General features: G+C 49.5%; 1 protein-coding gene across 7 annotated transcripts in view; it reads right to left on the bottom strand.

The window, feature by feature from the left end:
• MYH10 (myosin heavy chain 10) overlaps nucleotides 1–22936 on the bottom strand; it is a 134233-nt gene that overhangs the window by 29864 nt on the left and 81433 nt on the right. For 5 of the 7 annotated variants that reach the window (XM_067717129.1, XM_067717130.1, XM_067717131.1 and 2 more), the window contains 10 exons: nucleotides 21931–22104; nucleotides 19340–19513; nucleotides 18349–18463; nucleotides 14053–14115; nucleotides 4677–4870; nucleotides 4463–4584; nucleotides 2062–2131; nucleotides 1813–1973; nucleotides 687–795; nucleotides 451–582 (listed from right to left, as the gene is read on the bottom strand). In XM_067717129.1, the coding sequence (XP_067573230.1) occupies nucleotides 451–582; nucleotides 687–795; nucleotides 1813–1973; nucleotides 2062–2131; nucleotides 4463–4584; nucleotides 4677–4870; nucleotides 14053–14115; nucleotides 18349–18463; nucleotides 19340–19513; nucleotides 21931–22104 (1314 nt within the window). The remainder of the gene's footprint in view (nucleotides 1–450; nucleotides 583–686; nucleotides 796–1812; nucleotides 1974–2061; nucleotides 2132–4462; nucleotides 4585–4676; nucleotides 4871–14052; nucleotides 14116–18348; nucleotides 18464–19339; nucleotides 19514–21930; nucleotides 22105–22936) is intronic. The other 2 variants (XM_067717134.1, XM_067717135.1) reach the window with 1 other exon arrangement.

Here is a 22936-nt window from a genome sequence, read left to right as displayed (position 1 = left end):
CAACTACAAACATTTCCTGAGTCTCTGCTTTGTCCATGAAGCACGGCTCCCTGAGAACGGGATGTGGACTCAGGACCACCGTGGCTGGAGAACAGGCAGCGGGGTGCCTTGTACTGTCTCATCCTTTTACTTTTTTCTAGGTCCCTTGTGAGCAGTCACAGGAAGGTGCTAATACCAGGAGAAGTGTCACCAGTGTTAAACGCACACCTGATAGCAAACTTGATCATCTGGGTGTCCAAAGGGTGACAAAGGCAAAAATGCAAGAGCTCAGGCTGATTTCAGTTTATATATACCCCGATGCTTGGCCTAATACATCTGCTACCTCTATGCTCAAACGTCTATAAATACACGTAAAGTAAGATGCTGTTTATTTGGAATTCACTGGGTGGGTCCCTATCCGCGGGATCGCGCATCTTCTTTCAGGGCTGAGCGGGAACTGGTGAGCTGTACCTGTTGGTGCTTCCTCTCCATCTCCTCCAGCTCCCCTTCCACCTTCGTCTGCTTCTCTTTCACCTTCAGCAGCTCTTCGTCTTTGGCCTGGAGTTCCTCCTCTTGGCGAGTGACTTGGAGGAGCGGCTTCACCTACGTTCACGACATTGAACACTGACCGTCGCACCCTGCACCTCCCCGCCCCCGGGCTTCTCTTGGTCCCGTGCGTGCCACCCCAGGGGGAGCCGGGCGCCCACCTTGGTGAAGACGCGCCACCACTGCCAGTGCCGCAGCTTCAGGTACGCGGCGCAGTTGCGCTGCAGCACCTTCAGGGCGCTCAGCTGCTGCTGCTTCTTGGCGAAGGCCCTGAAGAAGAGGCAGGAAAACTAGTTAAAGAAAACCGTGGTTTTGTTTTTGTTTTGTTTTGCTTGTAAACAACAATCATTTATTCCTCACAGTTCTGGAGGCTGGGGAGTCCAGAATCATGGCCCCGGCAGATTCCGTGTCTGCCGAGGACCCATTTCCTCACTGACAGCTGCTTCTTGCTGTCGCCTCACGTGGGGGAAGGGCAAGGAAGCTCTGTGGGGTCTCACTCATGAGGACACTAAGCCCATTCGTGAGGGCTCCACCTTCATGCACTAATCACCCCAAAGGTCCCACCTCCAAACACCGTCCCACTGGGGATCAGATTCTGGCGCACGAATCTGGGGGACACATTCAGTCTACAGCAAATAAGAGAGAACTGGCTTTGACAGCTGCTGTCATAGGGGACTTCCTAGAGGGAATGTTCTTTGTGGGCTGGGCTGGGGATCGGGGACATGACTACGTCCCTGCTGGATGGCGGGCCTGCTCCGCCCACCTCAACTCTTGTCACGGGACCTGGCACTCTGTTCACAGACGCTGCCGGAAACGGCCCCTACCACCTACCCCCAGACACACACGTACGTACGTGCGCGCGCGCACACGGGTGTGAACAAGGCCCTGCTCTCCCCCTCCCTTTGCTGCGCTCCTCATCCATCCTCTATTAGATACTCCTTCCTTTTTGGATGTGTCACAGGAGAAACATCCCTCTTTCTTTCTAAGGTACCCTTTCTCCTCCTTCTCTCCTGGACTGGACCTGCAGATCCTCATGCTGACGCCTCTCATCTACAGACGGGCTCAGAGAAGCCCTCCCCGAGGACCCATGCTGAAGCAGGACCCCTTTATTGTCTGTCTTGGCCCCTTGTTTGTATCCTTGTTTAGAACGTGTATCTGCTTACCTGGCTCTCGGTCCCACAGGACAGGGACCTCAAGTCTCCCGCGCTCTCGTATTTCTAGCACAGAACACATGCTTATTAGCACAAGCACACACTCTAAGCATTTAATACATGATTTCCCACTTACTTTCTGGCTAAGTAACCTCTGCAAACAGCCTGAAAGAAGATAATGATATCGGTAATTTTTAAATCTCTTTCTTCCTCTAAGTGTGCCAGAACTCCAGCTCTGAAAAATATCTTGCTCTGTCCAATCCTGTACAAGTTTGGGTCCAATTCTAAAGCCCGGATCTGAGAGAGAGAGAGTCTGTTTGTTATTTTTGCTACAGGAAAGATTGTGTCAACAGCCCACGAACCAGAAAAATCCAGAAGAGCTTACCATGCGCTCACAAGCCTGTTTGCCATCCATAAAGCCCTTAGGAATAGCATTTGGAGTTAGGATCTCGTATCTGTAAGAAAAGCAGCCCAAAAGCCTTTTGTAAAAATCTGTGGAAATGTTTACCTACTAACTATGAGTTCTGCTTCCCCTAAGAGGCAAGGATATGATGGGCAATCATGTCGAATGAAGAGTAAAGAAATGACCAGCTGATAATCTGAGGTTTTCTGCAGATCTAGTTTCTATTTCTTAAAAGCAGCAGCAAAATGAAAATGCAGTCATTTCTCCCAAGTCAGAGACCATGTTTAAGAAGTTGTGGTGGAGAGGAATCAAAAGCATGGTGATTTTAGAAACTTTGTTTTTTATTTCCCACAAAATGTCCACATCCTTAAGACGCAAGCAGAATCTGGCTCTTTGCATGTCGAGTCACTGTCAACTTGTAGGCATTTATTAGATAACAGAGAAGGCTGTCAGAGCAATGCTTGGAGGGCCTCTGTTTAGAACAGGAGGAAGGAGACTTCCCTGGTGGCGCAGTGGTTGAGAATCCACCTGCCAATGCAGGGGACACGGCTTTGAGCCCTGGTCCGGGAAGATCCCACATGCTGCGGAGCAACTAAGCCTGTGAGCCACAACTACCAAGCCTGTGTGCTGCAACTACTGAAGCCTGCGCGCCTAGAGCCTGTGCTCTGCAACAAGAGAAGCCACCGGGATAAGAAGCCCACGCACTGCAACAAAGAGTAGTCCCCGCTCACTGCAACTAGAGGAAGCCTGCGCACAGCAATGAAGACCCAACACAGCCAAAAATAAATAAATTAAAATTAAAAAAAAAAAAAAGCACAGGAGGAAGTCTCAGGGTGACTCAAAACAGCACTGGGCTGGGCGCACATATGTTCTCCGACCTGCACACTTGAGGTCTGTGCACTTACTATATGTGTGTTATACCCAAGAAAATAAATTTTAGCACAAAGACAGTGGCTGTATTAAAAGATGAATCCTGGCTACTTCAACCAACTTTGTGTTTTGGATGCTAGTTATGTTCCATTTTCTTCTATCAAATAAAAAGTGAAGGGCTTCCCTGGTGGCGCAGTGGTTGTGAGTCCGCCTGCCGATGCAGGGGACATGGGTTCATGCCCCGGTCTGGGAGGATCCCACATGCTGCAGAGCGGCTGGGCCCGTGAGCCATGGCCGCTGAGCCTGCGCGTCCGGAGCCTGTGCTCTGAAATGGGAGAGGCCACGGCAGTGAGAGGCCCGCGTACCGCAAAAAAAAAAAGTGAAAATCTACCAGCTCGTTTAATCATATGGTGGGGCCATAATAAGGGTTTCCCTGAAAACCTGTAGGGATTGGAACAGTTTTTCAACTGGATTCCCTCTGGGGGAAAGGGCTACTCTTCGACCTGCAGCACCGTTTATTTTATGGAAAAACAAATGCTTCATATTTGGAAACTTGATTTCCAGGATCAAAGAGGAAAAAGGCAAACTAGACTAACTGTTAAAGAAAATTACATAATACACTTTAAAAAAACCTGTTGCCCATCATATGTTTTCATCCATTTCTACTGCACACCGATCTTCTCCCTCTTGTTTTTTTCCTAATTCTTTTCTAATCTCCACCTATTTCTGACCCTACTTTAGTAAAAGGATTGTAAGAACACACACACGGGCACACACAGTGGGAAAAATATATACATACACACGTACACAGATATATTCATTGAAAAAAAGATGGAAAGAAATGTCCCAAAGTGCTTTTAGGAGTCACACCTGAATAATTTTTATTTACTTTTAACGTATTTAAAATTTTTCCTAAAAGGAACATACGTTATTCCTATATTTTATTTTTATTTTATTTTATTTCTTGCGGTACACGGGCCTCTCACTATTGTGGCCTCTCCCGTTGCGGAGCACAGGCTCCGGACGCGCAGGCTCAGCGGCCATGGCTCACGGGCCCAGCCGCTCCGCAGCATGTGGGATCTTCCCGGACCGGGGCACGAACCCGCGTCCCCTGCATCGGCAGGCGGACTCTCAACCACTGCACCACCAGGGAAGCCCCCTAGATTTTAAAACATCAGTTTAAAACAAAGTTATGCTTAAATCCCAGGTAGAACTGTCTGAATGAGTGAACTGTAAGTTCTCAGCTCTGTGTTTCCTCACAGCTGCCTCAGGGCCCCAAGGTCCCCGTCTTTGCTGCGCCCAGAGAAGTTATGAGCACCCTGCCTCTTTGTAAAGTAGGCACTCAATATTCCCGACCAACGGTAAAGGGAATAATGATGACCGCCCTCCTATATGAAAAGAGAACGGAAACCCTCCAGGGAACAAGGAAGAGTCTTTTCGCATCATCTCACTGTTTGATTCACATTCAGATAAGCTCTGATGCACACAGAACCCAGGTAAAGGTGAGCAATACCTCTGTCTGAATTCCTGGAAAACAATCCGGTTGGGGAATCCCTGGCGACAGATTCGGATCCCTTCCAGGACACCGTTGCAGCGCAGCTGATCCAGCACTAGGTGCGGGTCCAGTTTCCCAGCCTAATCGAGCAGATGACAGTGTTAGAGCTTCATCTCTGGGACCGGACCTCGATCCGCCTTCCACACCCGCCTCCGTTCTGCTAAGCACGTACCCGCTTCTCGTGATTCGGAATGATGCAGCGCACGAAGTTAGGGTTGGTGTTGCGGAGCGTCGCCATCAGCTTGGTGAGAGATTCTTTGTAGAGCTGCCCGACTGTACGGAACATGCCCTTCTTGGTTTTATAGGCAGAGCCAAAAGCTGTCTCCGTCATCCCCGTCACTTGGTCCAGACCCACGATCCGGTCCACTGGTGGAAATAAAAAAGACGAGCGAACATAAGGCAACCCTAACTCTTGAGCAGGGAAAGAAAAGACAGTGAGAGTGCAGCAGCACAAGCTTTGTGGGACAAATGATAAGAGATGCCATAGAGGTAGGGCAGTCAGCATATTTAGACACTGCACAAGCCGTGGACCTAAAAGCCACACACTTCTAGGGCAGGATACGGTAGCGCTTTGACAACTTCGTACCGCACCCCAGCAGGTGCCTCCCGCTGCACTAGTTTCAGGAACTCACTGCCTGATACCATTGGCCTGTCACATATACAGTTATTTGGTAGATGCAAGATTACTGGCTGGCATTGATACACAAAGCGACACGGTGACAAGTCTCAAAATAGGAAATGGCTTCTAAAAATGTACGTTAAGATATACGTTTATACAAAGCAAGTCCACTTAGTGAACATGCTCAGCAATTAGGGACCAGAGTCATCTCTTACGGGTCATTAGATTTCCAAAGAGAAAGGCCAGCAAATGCAGGAAGCTTGGATCACCTCAGCTCAGGTTTTTAGGAAGGAGTAAACTTCAACTCTCTCCTCAAAGCATGGATGACACTCACGAAAGGGCAAGAACGCTCCAGCGGAAGGAATCTTCTGAAAAGTAATCAGTGCCCGAGCTCAGTTCAACGATGGCTAAACCTCTCAGACGCTACGCTCTTATTAAAGCAGCGGACAGTGGCCACTGTCCACACACCTAACGCTTCCCGTGATGGGATCACACGCAGAAGCCCGGCAAGTGCACCGGCCGCCAGCCAAACATTCGGTGCCTAAAACGCTCTCGTCAAAAAAAATCTGATGAATGAACGAAACACACAACTGAAATACTTCTTTAAAAAACCAAAATATCAGTTGAACTACCCCATCCATGCTCTCTTCGACCCTAGCAGTCGCCTCCGTTTCTCCTGTCTGCGCCCAGGGCAGAAAGCACGTGGGGACCAGGCACCACGTGAAGTGCTCTCTCAGCAACACCTCAGTCTTGATTCCAATCCTTGCTTTCCAGGGAGGTTTCTATGGAAGAGGCGACCATGGCCCAGGAGGTAAGGGAACTTGTCCAAGTCACGCAGGCCTTCCGCGGAAGCTGCGAGAAGGGTGGATGACGCCTGCACACTGCCTACACTTTCCCCTGGGTGAAGCCACCAGACTCGAGGGTTGAAGTCAAAGCTAGCCCTGCCTGTGCCCCTTGGAGACCAACACTCTCCCCTGGGCCTTCAGCCCGTCTCTCCTCACCAAGCCTGCCCCTGCACGCGCCATGACAATGAACTTCCGTGAGCCACCCGCTTCCGTCTCCTCAGAGCCGGGCCTCTTTCTAGGCGGTTCCCACACCTGCCATTCCTCATCCTTCCCGCCAGTTCCTCACTGTGCAGCCGACTGGCTTCCAGGCCACCCTCCCCCTACACCCCATTCCACTCAGGCCATGACAGGCCCGGGCCTTATTCAACTTGACCCTGGTCCATTTACCTGTTGACCGTCACAGCAGCATTCTAGAAACTCGCCACGCCTGGCTTCTCTTGTGGACTAGGGACCCCACCTTCTCCTGGCCCTCGACCCACCTCTCTCACTACCACACTCTCCTTGATGACTTCTCTTTTGCGTTTTCTGTACATCACGACGCTCACTAAGGGCCCAGACTCAGCTCACCTAAAATCCTTTCTAGAATAACACAGGACACAAGTGCGGGCAGAGAGCATTGGACCAGAATTCCTCAAGCCCCAATCTCATCCTGGGCGATCACATCATACCTGACCTCCCAGCACCAGTGACTGAACACCTATATTCTCCTGCCCACCCGGAAGTCACACAGCTGCCTCTGCCTTCCACACAGTGCCTCTCACGTCTGCTTTTCTCAGCATCACCCCCCTCTAACCTAGTGCGACGCCTGGCATATAACATGCTTGATACATGTGTGTTAGCAAATAAATGAAGTAAACGTTAAATGCTTTCATAATTACAAACAGTGAGAAATGCACTGAAAGAAAAGAACAGGATGCTACGAGAAGGATGGGCGGTTAGAGACCTCTCTGGAGAAATTACGTTTAATGCCTTAAGGGTAAGGACGAGCCAGTGCGGAGATCACTGCAGGCAGTGGCAAGAGCAGGCGTGAAGGACCAGAGGCAGGAAGAAGTGCAAGCAGCTGGTGCCAGTGGGGCCTCAGGAGTGAGGAGGTGAGGACATGCACGCAATAGAGAATGGACCGGGGGAGGGGTCAGGGAGCAAGGCGTGGCCCATGCTGTTAGTCCAGGCTCTGAGAGAGAGGATGGTAGGCTGAACTTGGAAGATCACAGAGGAGATGGTGGAGAAGGAAGATTCCAGATGTGTTTTGGTGGCAGGACCGCCTTGCTCTTAGGATGAACTTGGTATGAAGAATATGGCAGAGGGCGAGGGCAAGAACTCCTGGGATTTGGGCTTGGGCAGGCAAGTGGCTGGTGACACCACTGGGAAGATGGGGAGAGAAGGGGGTTCTGTGGGTAGAAAGATGGATCCAAACTCTATTCAAGTTTGGGGCGCCCGTGACACGCTGAGGCGGAGATGTCAAGTGGACAGCGGACAGTCTGCTGCTAAGAATAGAGGTCTGAAGGAGAAAAGGTAGATTTGGGGGTTGCTGACTTGCAGGTAGGATTTAAAGTTACGGGACTGGATGAGCCCCCTAACGGGCAAATGACCAGAGATGGGGGCGTGGGGCAAGCCCCAAGGAGCTGGGGCAGATGGAGGAGTTGGATAAGGAGGACGAGAAGGGGCTGGACGTAGGGGGACCCAAGGTCAATGTCCTAAACTGAAGCACATTCTCCCCATCCCTCCTCCTGTATATCTAGTGCAGACGTGGCCAGGGTTACTCAAGCCAGAAACCGGGAGTCGGCCTCCATGCCCCTCCCACATCCAGCTGCTGATTTACCGGAACCAGCCAGGACAAGCTTCCGGAGTCTTCAGTCCATCCCTCCTCTCCACTGCCCTGGTCTGTGCCACAACGCCCTACCGGGTTCCTTCCTCTAGCCTCACTCTCCCATTTCATCCTCCACCCCTGCAGCCACAAAGTGCTTTCCAGTTACACCTTTGTCACGATTAACAGCTGTGTCTAAAACTAAGCAAGTTCCTTGCTCCTAGACTTAAAATCCTTCCATTTCTCCTACAGCTTGTAGGAAACGGTCCAAATAACAGCCCAGCAGCAGAGCACAGGGATGAAGAACTCTACCCAGAGAGTCAGAAACACCTGCCACCTACAAGCTGCGTGAACTTGGGTCTAGTTACCCATCTTCTCCCAGCCTCAGTTTGTTCCTCTGTGAAATGGAGCCAAGGTGACCTACCTTACAGAACTGAGGTGCCTAGAAAGCACGAAGTGCTCGGTGAAGGGACCTCCTGTCACCTTCCCTAGACGCCAACTCTACAAACCAGCTGCATTTTCTCAAAGACACAAAGCTCTCACTGTCTTCACCCTTTTCTGTCAGGAACCCCGCCTCCTTGCAAACTCATAATGGCTTTTAAATCTCCATCCCTTTCCCTACCACCTCTTCCCGTCCACCTGCCTCCAGGCTAAACAGGCCACTCCCTCCTCAAAGCTTCAAATCACGTACGTCAGACCCTGGGATGACACTTCCACTCTGTTCCCTGTATATTCCTGCTGGACTAAGCTTCCGGGGACGTCTCTCTCCAGCATGGAACACACACGGGGTCCTGAGAGCAGATCCCTGGTGCCCCTGGGCCCCTCAGATCACCAGCTCAAATGGCTTCTTCTGCCTTCCCCACGTCCTGACGTTGGCCTGAGCATGGTCCCTGGCACATACTAATTTTTTTTTTTAAACAAATATCCACTGAATGAACACAAAATTACCCACAAGAACAAGTCACGCCCATAACAAAAGAGAAGGAGCCCCACGCTGACTGCGGGGGTTTAGCCGCACCGGTCTGCAGCTCTTTCCCTGAAGGGGCAGCTCCTCTTCCACAGGGCAGGGTGGCAGGGACCCGCGATGCAGCCCCGGGCAAGGACCACTTTTGTTTTGTTTTTTAAGTAATAAACAAAAAATATAATCATAATGAGCCTGATTTTCAAATTTAACTTTAATAAGGGTAATCCAAAGCTAAATATTCAGATTTTAAAAAAATTAATGCTTCAAACTTTCAGTTTTTTTTTTTTTTTTAAATTCAAATACTTAAACTCAGGGTTAGTTTCTACCAATGAGTAAAATTATTGGGTAAAAGAGAAACACTTTGGGAACTTCATTAAATGATTTGGGCCACACTAATCATATACGATTTCACTCAAAAATCAAGACCTAGGGCTTCCCTGGTGGCGCAGTGGTTGAGAGTTCGCCTGCCGATGCAGGGGACACGGGTTCGTGCCCCGGTCCGGGAAGATCCCACATGCCGCGGAGCAGCCCTTGAGCCATGGCCGCTGGGCCTGCGCGTCCGGAGCCTGTGCTCCACGACGGGAGAGGCCACAACAGTGAGAGGCCCGCGTACCAAAAAAAAGAAAAAAGAAAAATCAAGACCTAGAAAAACCTCTGGGTTTTTGGTTTTTTTTTTTTTTTTTTTTTTTTTTCCAGTATGCGGGCCTCTCACTGTTGTGGCCTCTCCCATTGCGGAGCACAGGCTCCGGACGCGCAGGCTCAGCGGCCATGGCTCACGGGCCCAGCCGCTCCGCGGCATGTGGGATCTTCCCGGGCCGGGGCACGAACCCGCGTCCCCTGCAAAGGTAGGCGGACTCCCAACCACTGCACCACCAGGGAAGCCCAAGAATGGCTTCGTTTATCCTCCTCCTCCATCCAGGAAAGGCTGGTTAGGCTGCTGGTGGGCACTGCAATTCATTACTTGGTTGCCCAGTGGCCTGAAAAGAGTTCCAAGTATTTTATACGAACAACTTATTAATCGATAAACCCTACGCGGACAGTCAGAAATGAGATGAGCTCCACAGACCTGCGATCTCTAAGGGCATATTCATAGTTTAGTTTTACGTAAGGAATGGTGTCGTCTGCAGCCGGAATGCTTAACTGGCCCTTCTTCTAGCGGACGGTCTCAGGAGACAAGAGGAATACATGAGATTTTTGTGTTCTTTAAATCTGTCCATGGGCCAAAATACTAGTGCTATTATTTCATTCGAAGTATTTAAGCCAGTTCTTCAGAAACTCTCTCGAGATGATAGAGCTGGAGACCAAAAAGGGGGGGGAGAAAACTGTCTTGATGTTAACTTCAATACCCAGACACAATGATTAGGAAATACATCACACACTCCCATCCTAGAGAAGCCTCTAGTCCCCAGCACGGTGCCAGGCACATGGTGGATTCTCAGTGCTCATTTACATAGACTAAAAGACTGTTCTACTCTTAAGGTACACTAAAATGTTACGAACAGTTGAAAATGATTCCGAAACAAATATTTAACTTCTATGAATTCCCAGAGACAACCTTAACACTGAATAGTCTATCTCCAGGGTACGGCTATTACACAGTAATAACGAATTTACAGTGGTTACATAACTGGGTTGTAGAACCGATCTGTTAAATGTTCTAGGGTGTTTGGGAAGTTTGAGAAAACTTCCAGGAAGTTCAGCAGTTGACGGGGAGCGTGTGAGTCAGGAAGAGAGCAATCTGGCCTCCCCCAAGCGCCAGTGTTAAGGTGACCTGAAATTTGTCTCCCTTACCCACCCTCCCCATCTGTACTTTCTGCCCCTGCAGAAGCCAAAGTTGGGGCACACAGGGAGCCCCACGCTTCCCGCCAGCGCCTCCGGCACGGCTACTCCTGCTTTCTCCTGCGGGCAGGTCCCATGAATACGATTCATGCCCACCGCGGGCAGCACAGCATGACTGCCTGTCAGCGGGACCTCGGGGCACGGAAGAAAAGAGGACCTGCGTGAGACGATGGCCAAGGAAATAAGCATTTATTGATCTTCTCTGTTTTTTATAATTAGAACAGCAGCAGCAACGAGGGTGCGACAGCAATTACGGTAGCTGCAGAGGCGGCCACGGCAAGTGCAAGGCCAGGCAGGCAGCGTGTACTCAGGCACCTCCCGGGCCGGGTCAGGCTCTCGCTGCCTCGTCTGATACTCGTGGTGACCCTGAGAACTAAGTGTCACTGTCCCCACTGGACCTCGGGAACTGGAGGTGCCGTCCCCGGAAGCTGCTTCTCCTCGAGCTCCCAACTCCGGTTAGAACTCAAGATAAAGAAATAGGAAAGAGTAGAATATGCAACGATGTATAAAACCTTCATCCACTGAACACGAAGACAATGAAACTGCGTACAGAAACCGGATCAGACCTAAACCAGAGAGTCTAAAAGGCACTAAAAATAGGGGTTAGGACCAGTGGATACAATCTATACGGAGATCCAATGATGACCGTTTTTATCAGTCGTGCTACTAGATACTAACGACTCACTGAAGGAAAAAAAAAGACTGGTTCAAAGTCTTCGAAGTCAGAACGTCATCATTTCTGTTATACCAAGAAGGAAGGGAAGAATTCCGGGGCCACTAGGAGATGAAGGGAGACCCCAGTGGGGCAGCCCTCCCGCAGACCGGGACCGAGATCTCCCTGCTGATTCCCAGCCCCAAGTGAATTGCTGTCACCACGTTTCAAGCGCTGCTTCTACGAGAGATTGAAAAGGGAGGCGGGAGTTCTCTATCGACAACGAAAACTTGCTTCCTGTACTTCTCACAATGTCTCTGGTGGTCACCCTTCCAGACCCATCAGCTGCCGTCCAGCGCTCGTGGGGGGTCAGAGAACCTAAGGGTACTTACTACCCTGTGAAGGACACGGCAGGTGTCCGCTAGCATCAGGGCAGATTACACACAACCGTCCCTCCGACACAGTTCGCATCAGGACCAAAGCCACAAACTACCACCCCTATCGTCACAGGCCCTTTTAGTCTAAAAACCCCGCCTACCACTTTGAGGTTAGGAACCCGCTTTGCTAATTCGTTGCATCCTCCATTACTAGTTTATCCCAGGAGTCTAGAGTTTCAACATATATTTGGAAGAAAACAGTCCTTTGGTTTACAGCAGAAACTTGCATGACCTCCTTATTCTGCCTCTAGGAATTCCTGTTCCTTTCTCTCCTGCACTTGCTCTTTGATGGTTCTGGAAACCTCTCTTTACCCCCATCTCTCATCTTTCTCCTCAAAAGCCTGCACATTCTTCTAATGCTGTTTTCCTAACCTTATGGCTCTACTTAGAAGCACAGGGCCCGCGGTAGCTCTCTGTCATCTCATTGAGAGGCACCGCCCACCTCAGTGTGTCAAAGGCCATCACGATTTGATCCTGAGGAACCCCTTCATCCACCGTCTTCTGAGAAATCACTGAAAATACCAAAGCCCATGTTTTCATTTAAAACCCGTTACCCCTCCCTGGGGTTTGAATCCATGAGCACATGTCGAGGAGAACATTTCTGCTGGAGAAATATCAATACTACCTACAACTTCGAAGACCACCTGGGGCCATGGTGGATGGAAGGCCCTCCGGGGTGGGGAGAGACTGAGAGCCCGACAGTCGGGTCAGCCGGCTGACTCAATCAGAGGCCACCTCATGAGAGAGACGGACCAGGCACGTTTCCAGTGCCCAGGCAAGCGGACGGGAGGAGGGAGCCGGCTCCCTCAGGGAATGGCTTTGTCTAGGGTGGCCCTGTACCTGATCCTGCAGGTACAGAAAAGCACCTGGTCCACAGACCCCGAAGATCACGGCCCCACAGGAAAGAGCATCTGTGCTGCAGGAGGGGGAAGGCCATGGTGGGAGGGGCTGGGCGAGGCTGTGCCCCTAGCTGCTGGGTGTGGGACACCCACCCCCAGACTTCACGGTGCGCCGTCTGGCGCCAGGAGCGGGGGAGTGATGGGGGCCCACGGGCTGGAAGTCTCTTAAACGGTTAGAAATCCAAGAGTTGGAGGAATGAATTTAAAGAGAGAGCTCTACTTTGGGAGAAAGTCCAAAAGATCGAGCGCCGACCTTTCAACAAAGCGTAAGTCCCAGGCAGACCATAAGCTTCAAACCACCACCTAGCTCTTTCTCTCCCCACTTCCTCAACTCTCTCAGTACCCCCAAGGCCAAAGATGACTGACCTTGAAGATTTCTCCTGTGGAGTAGTCATCCCAGCTCACGGAGCAGCCTTCGGCCTCGTCTCCCCCTCCCTCCGCCCCCCTGCTTGCAGCTCCTTTAACAGTACGTGAGCCAGAACTGACCCCAGGAATCTTGGATCAAAATGGGTATGTTTCTTTAACATATTTTTAAAACACTTTTGAGATGGGTTTGGGTCTCAGCATTAGGTTCCAAAAATCATGAAGGAAATTTTATAAGATGAATTTGACTTTACCTTGGAGTTTTTACTGCTTGACAATTTCACTAAACAATTGGAAGGTCAGGTGATCTTCATTTATACTAGGCTTTTGGAGGGCCTCTTCGCCATGGCTGGGCTGTATTCTTTCCTTCCTTCCATCTGTCTATCTATCTATTTTTAAAGTACAGTCGATTTACAGGTTAGGCTGTATTTTAAACAGGGCTAAGGATTCAAACCATAAGGCTCAAATGTGTGAAAGTCAATTTCACGTTCAAGGTACAGGTTCTAACACTCCACTCTTCGTATCAACGTGCACATATCAAGCCTTGTAGATAGTTCCATGGCTTTCAGTTCAAAAGGGCAAGTAGCCAGATATGCACATAAATTCCAAATAAAAGGCATAATGATGAGACCAACATACGTGAGATAATTATGTAATTATTTGTTCACAAAATGTTAATGACTTGAAAAAAGAAAAAAAAACCCTACTCCTCCTTGGAGTTCCTTAGAGTTGAAAATTTAACGGTAACTCAAAGACAAAGGAGATATTATTACTGGGCACATCGATTCCTAACAATTCCCTTAGAGGACTGTGTATCAAACGGCACTACTGGAAAAGGTAGCGACAGACCTTTTGCTCTGCGGTGCTTACGGGCTACGCATAAAAGAAGCAATGTGTGGGCAGTAGCGACTGAATTGTTTATGCGCTCAGACAGTTGCCTTGAAGGATAAATAAAGCTGAGCATGAAATGAAGGTTCATGCAGGTCTATGAGCAAAACAAAAACAAAAACCCAGAAACCAAGCCCCCGTCCTCCCAGGCCACCCTGCCAGGCCCCCCACCCCGCAAGTTCTTCCTCTGGGCTGAAACCCCTTGTGTTTGGAAGACCTACAGGCTTTATCCATTCACCTGGTGGCTCATGAAGACCAGAAACACTGTCATAGAAAGAAGCTCTCTGAATATTCTGAATCTCTAAAGCAGAGAAACAGCAAAAACAGGAGGACAGAAGGGCAAATACACAAACACTTCAGTTAGTGTGAAAGACATTCGACATCACAAGTCAACTTTGCAATCGGGCTACAAGAGCAGCTAGTCCAGGGCAGACCCCATGCAAACATTACTGTTTAGAGAATTTGCACATCTGGACAAAGTTCTGTATAAAATAAATGTATACAGCGGAATCATTCCCAACTCCAGGTGTGAGCATTATATCATATTAATGTCAAATGGTTACCCCCATGTAAACGCAGGATGAAATTTAAGAGTAATAAGGTACTATTTGCGTTGTCTTTCATAAAATTATCCTCCAATTAGCAAATTAGGACAAGACTGCAGCAAGTTAGACTACTCTGGAAAAGGTAAATATTAGTGGCATTTACTGTCAAAAATTCACACTGCTGTGTAATTTTATTTCCCATCCAGATTTTGGAAATATAATTTACTTCAAATACAAACTACGAATAGGTAACTACCACTAAGGAAAACAAAATTCTATTGTAGCAAGTTCTATTGTACAAAATGTTAAAGCAACTTCAAACCATAACTAAGATGATACCTATTGATCATACCGTTACTCATGAAAACATCATAGGAAATACATTTACATGAAAATGTAATTTTTAGGTCTTTTCTTCCTTGTACGTTAGCCCCCAGAAGTGGCAAGAAATCCGTGTGCAGCTGGTAGAGAGATCGCAAAACATCTTTCAGCAAAAAAGTAGGGCACTATGAATCTCTAGGGCAGGGCTGCCACCAATAAATCTTATTTCTCCTGGTTTGGCCTGGAGGAAACTCTAACACAAAGTTTATTTTAACATGAAATGCTTTACACTCAAGGCATTGCACCTTCACAGGCAAACTATATCCACGCATCATATAACTCATACATTCAGTCAACCTGTCATGTTCTGCCTCTGCGCTGACGTGGCTGTAACAGGAGAAAATAATCACACGCTTTTCCAGGACTACTTTCTTTTCCTAGGGAAGAAGCTCCCCTTCTCCCAAGACATCTCTACATCCAGAGTGAGCATGGCGAGTTCTCCACCCTACGACCCTCTTCAAAGTCCTGAGCCTGCCGCTGACCTCACGCGTGCGACACGCGGTCCTCGAAATCGGAGGAGCCTGGCATTAGGCTCCGCCTGCCCGTCCCTCCGATGGTGGGCCACCTCTGAGAGCCTGTCACTCAGATTAAACTGAGTAACCGTCCACCTGAGCTGACGGATGGCAGGGCTTCCCACCAAGAGAAGCGATACCAGGAGAGCAAACACACAGGATGAGACCGGAGTGGATGCCGGCACGGCCAGGTCACAATGGGGAGAGGATTTCCGCTCAGCCCATTTGGACAAAAGTGGCCACACGTGCTCCCAAGCTGGCCACGTGGAGAAAGGTGAGGGCCCCGGCAGGGCCTGAGCTGTGGGCCAAGGACAGGTGGACAGGGCTTGAGCCAGGACGGCAGGGCCCCGCAGGCCACACGCCTTTCCTCTCAGAGCTTGTGCCATCAAGTGAGTAACCTGTCTGTAGCTAGTCCATGAAAAGCACAGAAGGGCAGGTAAGGGCTCTGCAGATGGGGTCCTACCTGTGAGACACGTCACCCGCACCTGTGACACGGAATGTGCATCATATCATCGCTGCAGCTGCAGCCCCCATCTCCACCCTCACCTGCCGGATCTCACACTCCTGGCACTTCTGACCCGCTGCTGCCAGAGGCCCTGCCGTACCTGGACGGTGAGTTAAAGGAGCCTGGAAGGAGGAAGCCGAGGCAGAGGCGCCTCGGTCCCGTTCCCGCCTGTGTGCGTGTCCTGAGTTTCCATCTGGAAGAAGGCCCTGGGCGGCAGGGAACACGCCGGTTGTGGTTCCCGAATCCACCTCACTGCTGACAAGCGTGGGCGGTGAGCTTGTCCAGCGTGGCTGGACGTGCAGGCTCACAGGAACAGGTCAGGGGCTCCAAAGGTGTTCCCCACAATATTGTTTTTGGTTAAGAAGTGAAAAGACAAGAGTCAAAAGTGGCTCGCAATGTCAGAACCAGTGTGTAAGCCCGGGACCTGCTGTCGTGATTCCCCAAACACCTGCTTCTCTTCTCATGCAAAATGAAGAGAGAAAATCTGTTTTTGAGACTTTAGCGGTAAAATGCTAGTTTCCTCTGTTCCTCTTCTCCTTGGCTTTCCTTCCACGGTCACCTCGCGCTGAACTCCCCGCTTCCGGGGTCTTTCAACCCGATCCATCCAACAAAGCACTGCCCGCTTTGCTTCTCCAAGTTCACACTGTGCCCCTGCCCTGGCCCGTAAAACCACTGATGCCATCTAGTCAATGAAGTCAAGTTCACCTGAGACTGGCCACCGCCTTACTCCGTGCTCCGGCCTCACTTCCTGCTCACTCTGCCTCCTGGCCCCAGCCCTGCCCTAACGCCCCAACGGGACACTCACCCCGAGCTGGGATTTTCCACTTCTGCCCTGTGATCGTTCCTTCTACCGGCTTCACCCCCGCTTCTTCCACACCAACATCACTCCTAGAAATGCCATCCACCCCTAGATGAGTGGGTTCACAGAAACCTACTCACCCTCCGTGGTTAAGGCCCCAACAGGATGTGAATGTTCGTCAGTGGGTGCTGGGAGACTGCCCGGCCCTTAGCACGTGCTCAGGAAACGCTGGCTTTCTTTGTTTCTTCAACAAAGTATTATTTTTCAAGGACAAGGAAAACTGCCTCATCCGTCATGACATCTGACCTTAGCACCCCAGGAACAAGGCAGTCCCCGCTCAGCTGTCCCCGTGGCATTCATCTCAGGGGTCGGCGACACTCAGCCATCAGATTGAACACAGCATTTCTGATGGGCAGCATTACTCCTTCCTCCTCTTTTTGTGACGTTTCCTGTGCACCTTTCCCACTGACCTGTGCTGCTCTTCCCAGCCCTGTGGACCCGGTGGCCACCAGAGCTCAGGGTCCCTTTTTCCACGCTAGATCCATTTCTCAGACCCACTCTCACACTTCCCAGAACAGGGCCAAGAGTCCCTCAGCCGCGTGGGCACCGCAGACACCACCTTAGGGTCCTGCTCTCGCCTCAGTCCTCACGGGCCCCCCTAGGCTGACCAGGTCACCACAGGTGACAGCGAGCACGCAGCAGCCAGGTGAAGACCTCCATCCAATGGGACAGTGATTAAAAGCTTCTGTTTTACTTGCTGGAAACCTAACCCTTCCCCCAGCCCCTCCCTGTACACAGTCTCACGTACACGATCTCTCCCCAGGACACGTGCGTGTATGTGTGTGGTCTGCCCACCCCTGCAGGCTCCCTCGCACTTGTTGGAGCCGATGTACGTGACCTCGACTAGGCTGTCTTTGGTAGGGTCATCATCCCCCTGCTCACTTTCTCTGTGGTGGCTCTTCTCTTTCCGTCTCTTTCCTTTTGTCCTGATTGCCCTAAGCCCTCTGATCTGCCTTCTGGGTTTCTTTCTCTCTACCTGAGGAGACAGCTAGATGGCAAGGTCTTGAGATGCTTATAGAGAAAGAAGCCAGCCAGGTAACTGACAGGCCTGGCCTCAGGGTCAAAGCCTAGGCAGGGGCAGATCCAGAGCTAAACTAAGGTACTGCATGACCTGAGGCCAAGTGAAGCGGTGGGGACAACCAGGACGCAAGCGTAGAGAGAGCTAAAAGCCAGAAGATGCTGGTCCCACTACACGTACAGACACAAGCTGCTTTGTTCTTCTCGTACCAGCAAAATCTCTAGTCTATGATAAGATCACCAAAACCTTCACCTGAGGTTCACGTAAACCGAAGAACTACGGGGACTGACGGAAATAAAAACAACTGATCTATGTGCAGATGGTCTGAGTTTAGTCACCAGCCACTTCGCGTGTGTGTGGAGGGTAGGGCACTGGGGGAGGACGCAGCTCGGCTGACCTGGACACGACACAGGGAAGATGCACAAGGCCTCTCAGGTTTTGTATCCCAACACCCTTGGATTACAACTGCACTGGGGCCAGGGTGGCTCTGCTACTAGAACGTTCCTACAGCACCTGACCAAGAAGGCAGATGTCTTATTACCCAAGTTTTCTTAAAGTGGGTAAATTCCGATACAACGGCAGCCCTGCTCTAGGGAAAATAAACAGCTTTAAAGTAAAAAAGTCTACACACGTCTATAAGTAAAAGAACCATATATAAGCCTTAACTGTAAAAGATTCGGCCAAGTTTGATTACAAACGCAAGCACATTCTCACCATCCTTCCAGAGCTCTGCCACAAATCTGTCGGAAGACTGATGCAGGAGGGTGGCCACGTTGTCATTCAGGGGGTCCATATTCTTCATCAGCCACTCGTCCGCCTTATAGTCCACCTGCCGGGCCAGAGCCGGGTGTGGCAAGAGGGAAAAGACAAAAACAAGAGACATTTCCAGCCTTCACCTAAAACGTTCACAGGACCCCCCCACCCAGGTGGAGGATGGCAACTGCAGGCTCAACCCAAGATTCCCGGAGCCCCGCCCTGTTCCCTCCCCAACAACCAATCAGAAGAAAGTCACACACGCTGCAGCCCTCAACCCAAGATTCCCAGAGCCCCGCCCTGTTCCCTCCCCAACAACCAATCAGAAGAAAGTCACACACCCTGCAGCCCTCAACCCAAGATTCCCAGAGCCCCGCCCTGTTCCCTCCCCAACAACCAATCAGAAGAAAGTCACACACGCTGCAGCCCTCACCCCAAATTTTACCTATAAAAACCTTTCCCCCAGGGGCTTCCCTGGTGGCGCAGTGGTTGGGAGTCTGCCTGCCGATGCAGGGGACACGGGTTCGTGCCCCGGCTCGGGAAGATCCCACATGCCGCGGAGCGGCTGGGCCCGTGAGCCAAGGCTTCTGAGCCTGCGCGTCCGGAGCCTGTGCTCCGCAACGGGAGAGGCCACAGCAGTGAGAGGCCCGCGTACCGCAAAAAAAAAAAACCTTTCCCCCAAACTCTCGGGGGCTCAGGGGTTTTGCGCACGAGCCACCCGTTCTCCTCGCTTGGCCCTGCAACAAAACTTTCTCTGTACTTCCCCCGTTCCACCCCCCAAATAAGTTCATAGAACAATCCCCAAAAAATGGGTTGTCTCGAAGGAAGTGCATTTGTAATATGTACTATATTCAAGGGTTTGTAAGTGTATATCAGCACGTTTGTTACAACCTTCATCAAATGCAGCAAAATCTCAAACACAGCACTTTTAATGGAGTTCTTTCACTCTTACCTTCCCCGCATAATGTATAATGCAAAAGTCAGCTTTGTCTTTCAGTTGACGAGGTTTCTGAAACTTGGAGTGGGACCCTTGCTCTTGAACTAGTTTTTCAACAAAGGTCTTATCTGTGGCTTTAGGGAACCAGCACTCTTCATCCAAAAGGGCCAGCACGCCAGGAGGGTTAGCCTGATAACAGAGGCAAGAAGAACTGACACGTTTTGCACGTCACTGTACATACAAGGATGTTTTCCACTGGGTGTGGCAGCTTAAATCCCAAAACAGTTAGAGCTTCGTGAAGATCTGTGCAAATCAAACTGCTAGGGTAGCAGGTAATGGCAAATCGTAACTATCATGCAGACACTGAGATCTCAAACTGCTCAACAGGTACTGGTAAGAAAATGGATGAGTACTGTATCTCACAAACTTATAAAGAACTAATTCCAAGTAGATAACTCCCCCAAAAGTAGCAAATAAAAGACACCAGAAAGGAACTGAAAGGTGTAGAGACAAAACGGGATCTTTATATTCAATGACCGGCTGGGTCAATTGTTATAAACCCTCAACTAGCTGGAATGCTTCAGACATTTTATACCCTAGTCAATTTAAGTTTCTATTTAAGTGATGATTAAGTAAAACGAGCACTTCACACTTGGTGAAATATTTAAAACTATTGTTAAGTAGAATATATGGAAGGTGATGAAGTAATTTATCAATTACTTCATTGGTTTGTTTTATCAACAAATAAAATAGAGCCTTCATTTCACTCAACTAGTTCACTGAAAAAAGCCTTAGAGACTTAAAGACACGGAGACATAAGATAGATTAGTGGCCCAGGGGCTGGGGGAGGGGAACAGGAGTGACTGCCAAGGGTAGGACGTTTCCCTCTGGGATGATGAAAACGTGGAATTAGACAGTGGTAATGGTTGTACAACTCTGTGAATATGCTGAAATTCACTGAATTACATACTTTAAAAGGGTGAATTTTAGGATAGTGAATTATGTCTCAAATTAAAAAAAAATGCCCAGAGCTTGCCATTCTCTGGGAGCTCGGAAATCAATGGAACGACTTCTTTTTTGGAGGAAAGTGGGGTACACGTGAAAGCTAAGCGAAATATTTAATGACGGCCTATTTTATAGTGCTTCGGGGGTCATCGTTTATTGCCATACTGCAAATATGGCAAGTTTCTGATACAAGACTGAGCGTACCAATTCTAGGGCACAAGGATGAAACCAGCTTTTGGAATAAATCTCTTCAGACCAGTTTTCCTCAACCCACAAGGCCTTTACGTTTACTGCAGAAGAGCTGGCTCTGCGCAAATATTGCTTAAAAAGTAACTGGAGGTTCTAGTTAAACATGAATGAAACAGTGTAATAATGTGGTCACAGGAAGGCAGAGGTTAACAGAACAGAGCAGGTAGAAGCAGCGGAGAGAATCCTCCCCGCTCTGGGAGCCCAGGACTGAGACCCTTACTCCCTGGCTGTTTAGTTTGTGGCCCCTCTACCTGAAAGGATTTGCAGGGTTCAGAGCTGCTGAAAGAACACTATAATCAAAGGCCACTAGGCTTAGGTGATCCCAGGGTCCAGGACGGCATTTAACCCAATTTACCCCACTCGTCTGACATCTTTGAGAAATGAAGTTCTAGATTAAGATAAGTGAAACACCCATCTTTCTGCCATAATTTTTACGCTTTTAATCTGTTTCAATGAAAATATTTCTAAATTCTGAAAAAGGAGCCAAATATAATTCAATCTTTTCTAAAGGACTAAGTGACAGCATGATTCAGAAGATCCACAATTTTGTCTCCTTTTCATTTTTCCTACTTCATCTTTCAATGTCAAGATCTCTCATCCCTTTTCCTTTTCACTGGGGATTTCTAAAGAGCTTTAAGTTTGGGAGACCATGTTTTGTCTCGTGGTCAGAGTACTGTAAGAAGCCAGGCGGAGCCCGGGTTTGTGAGAGATGAGGGCAGATGCCCAGGACAGGCAGGTGCCCCGACAGAGTCGTTTTAGGTATTTTTCTTCTGGAAAAAGTTGTCCTCACTCTCCATTTTGAAAGGACCCACAATGGAGTCATGATGCTGCATCATTCTACATGCTATAGTTAAATTCCCTATGATTATAAACTCTTACAAGGTTTTGAAAAACCTTATAAAAAAGCATCTTTGTACTTATGAGGCTAAGCTTTAGTTACCCCCCAAAATGGATGTGCAAGACCTGTCTTATTCCCAGCTAGACACGGTGCCCCTTTATCACCTCGGACGTGTGCCCAGGAGAGCCCCACGCCCTTGACACGTGCCGAGCGCTGGAGGGAAGGCAGCTGCCGCCACCACCGTGGCACCTGCGGGCAGCGAAGGCCCACGTTGGCCTGTGCACGGCCCCACGCGAGGACAGGACACGGCCGTGAGAAAGGACAGCTCAAGAAGGGTCTTACTGGCATGCTACTCACTTTTCAAATGGGCATCCCTTTCCTAGGAAATTTAGACTAGAAAATTATCTTAGAACCCGTGAGACAGGATAATTCCCGTCTCAGTTGATGGCGAGAAAAAACTCAAGGCACCGCCTGCGCAGGAGCTGAGAGCCAGAGGGCGGGGAGAGGATCTTACGGGTCTCTCGATGAGGTCAATGCACGGCTGCAGGTCCAGCCCGAAGTCGATGAAGTTCCACTCGATGCCCTCGCGCTGGTACTCCTCCTGCTCCAGGATGAACATGGTGTGGTTGAAGAGCTGCTGCAGCTTCTCGTTGGTGTAGTTGATGCACAGCTGCTCGAAGGAGTTCAGCTGCAGGTGCAGGAGAGCCATGTTCCAAACGGGGGGTGGGGGTGGGGGAGGGACAATGAGTCAGCTAGTTCTCAGAAAGTTCTCGAAGAGTTATTCATGAGGTCTTGACTACCCTACTGAGTCCATGAGATGACAGTGACTAAACCGAGGGGAGTCTCTCTCTCTTAATCTCTGTCTCTCTCTCTCTCTCACACTCTCACACACACACACCCCCCCCCACATATCACATTACTGTGAAGCTAAAATGAGAAAATGATACTTAGTGTGCTGAGTATCTACAAATAAAACCATTTTGATTAGCGAATGGTTAATGAAGAGAAATGAATAAATGAGAAAGAAAGTGAGAAAAAGAAGAGAAACAAAGAGACTTGGGAAGGCCAGAGGCCAAGGAGGCAAGCAGGTCTCCATGAGCTTTGAGGAACCAGAGGACAGATGGGCTGCGGCCTCCTCTGCTCCTTACTTAGGCCACCGGCTCCAGAGTGAGTTAAGGAAAACAACAGTAGAAACAAATAATAACCTTTTCATCTGTTACAGACATTTCTCTTTCCCTCTCTGTGAAATCTGCCCATTTCTCTACTGTGCTGCTGATGGGATGAAACATGGATGGATGAAGTAACAGGGATGATTTTCTTAAAGCAGTCGCCTTATATGAGAAGTACTCAGCCTTTTCTTCTGCTTCCATGCTGTCCACACAAGTACCATGGGCCCATAAACAACCTCTTTCATTATAAAGTGATCTTTAATTAGGGAAGGTTTAATCAAGCCCCAAAGAATAGATTTATAGTCTGAAAAAGCCATTCCAATCTTCCCTGGGAGGTGTCACACTCAGCGT

Source organism: Pseudorca crassidens, chromosome 19 (genome assembly GCF_039906515.1).
Source record: "Pseudorca crassidens isolate mPseCra1 chromosome 19, mPseCra1.hap1, whole genome shotgun sequence".
Taxonomy (NCBI): Eukaryota; Metazoa; Chordata; class Mammalia; order Artiodactyla; family Delphinidae; genus Pseudorca; species Pseudorca crassidens.
Note: the sequence above shows the minus strand (reverse complement) of the source record. Positions and strands in the feature narration are given on the sequence as shown.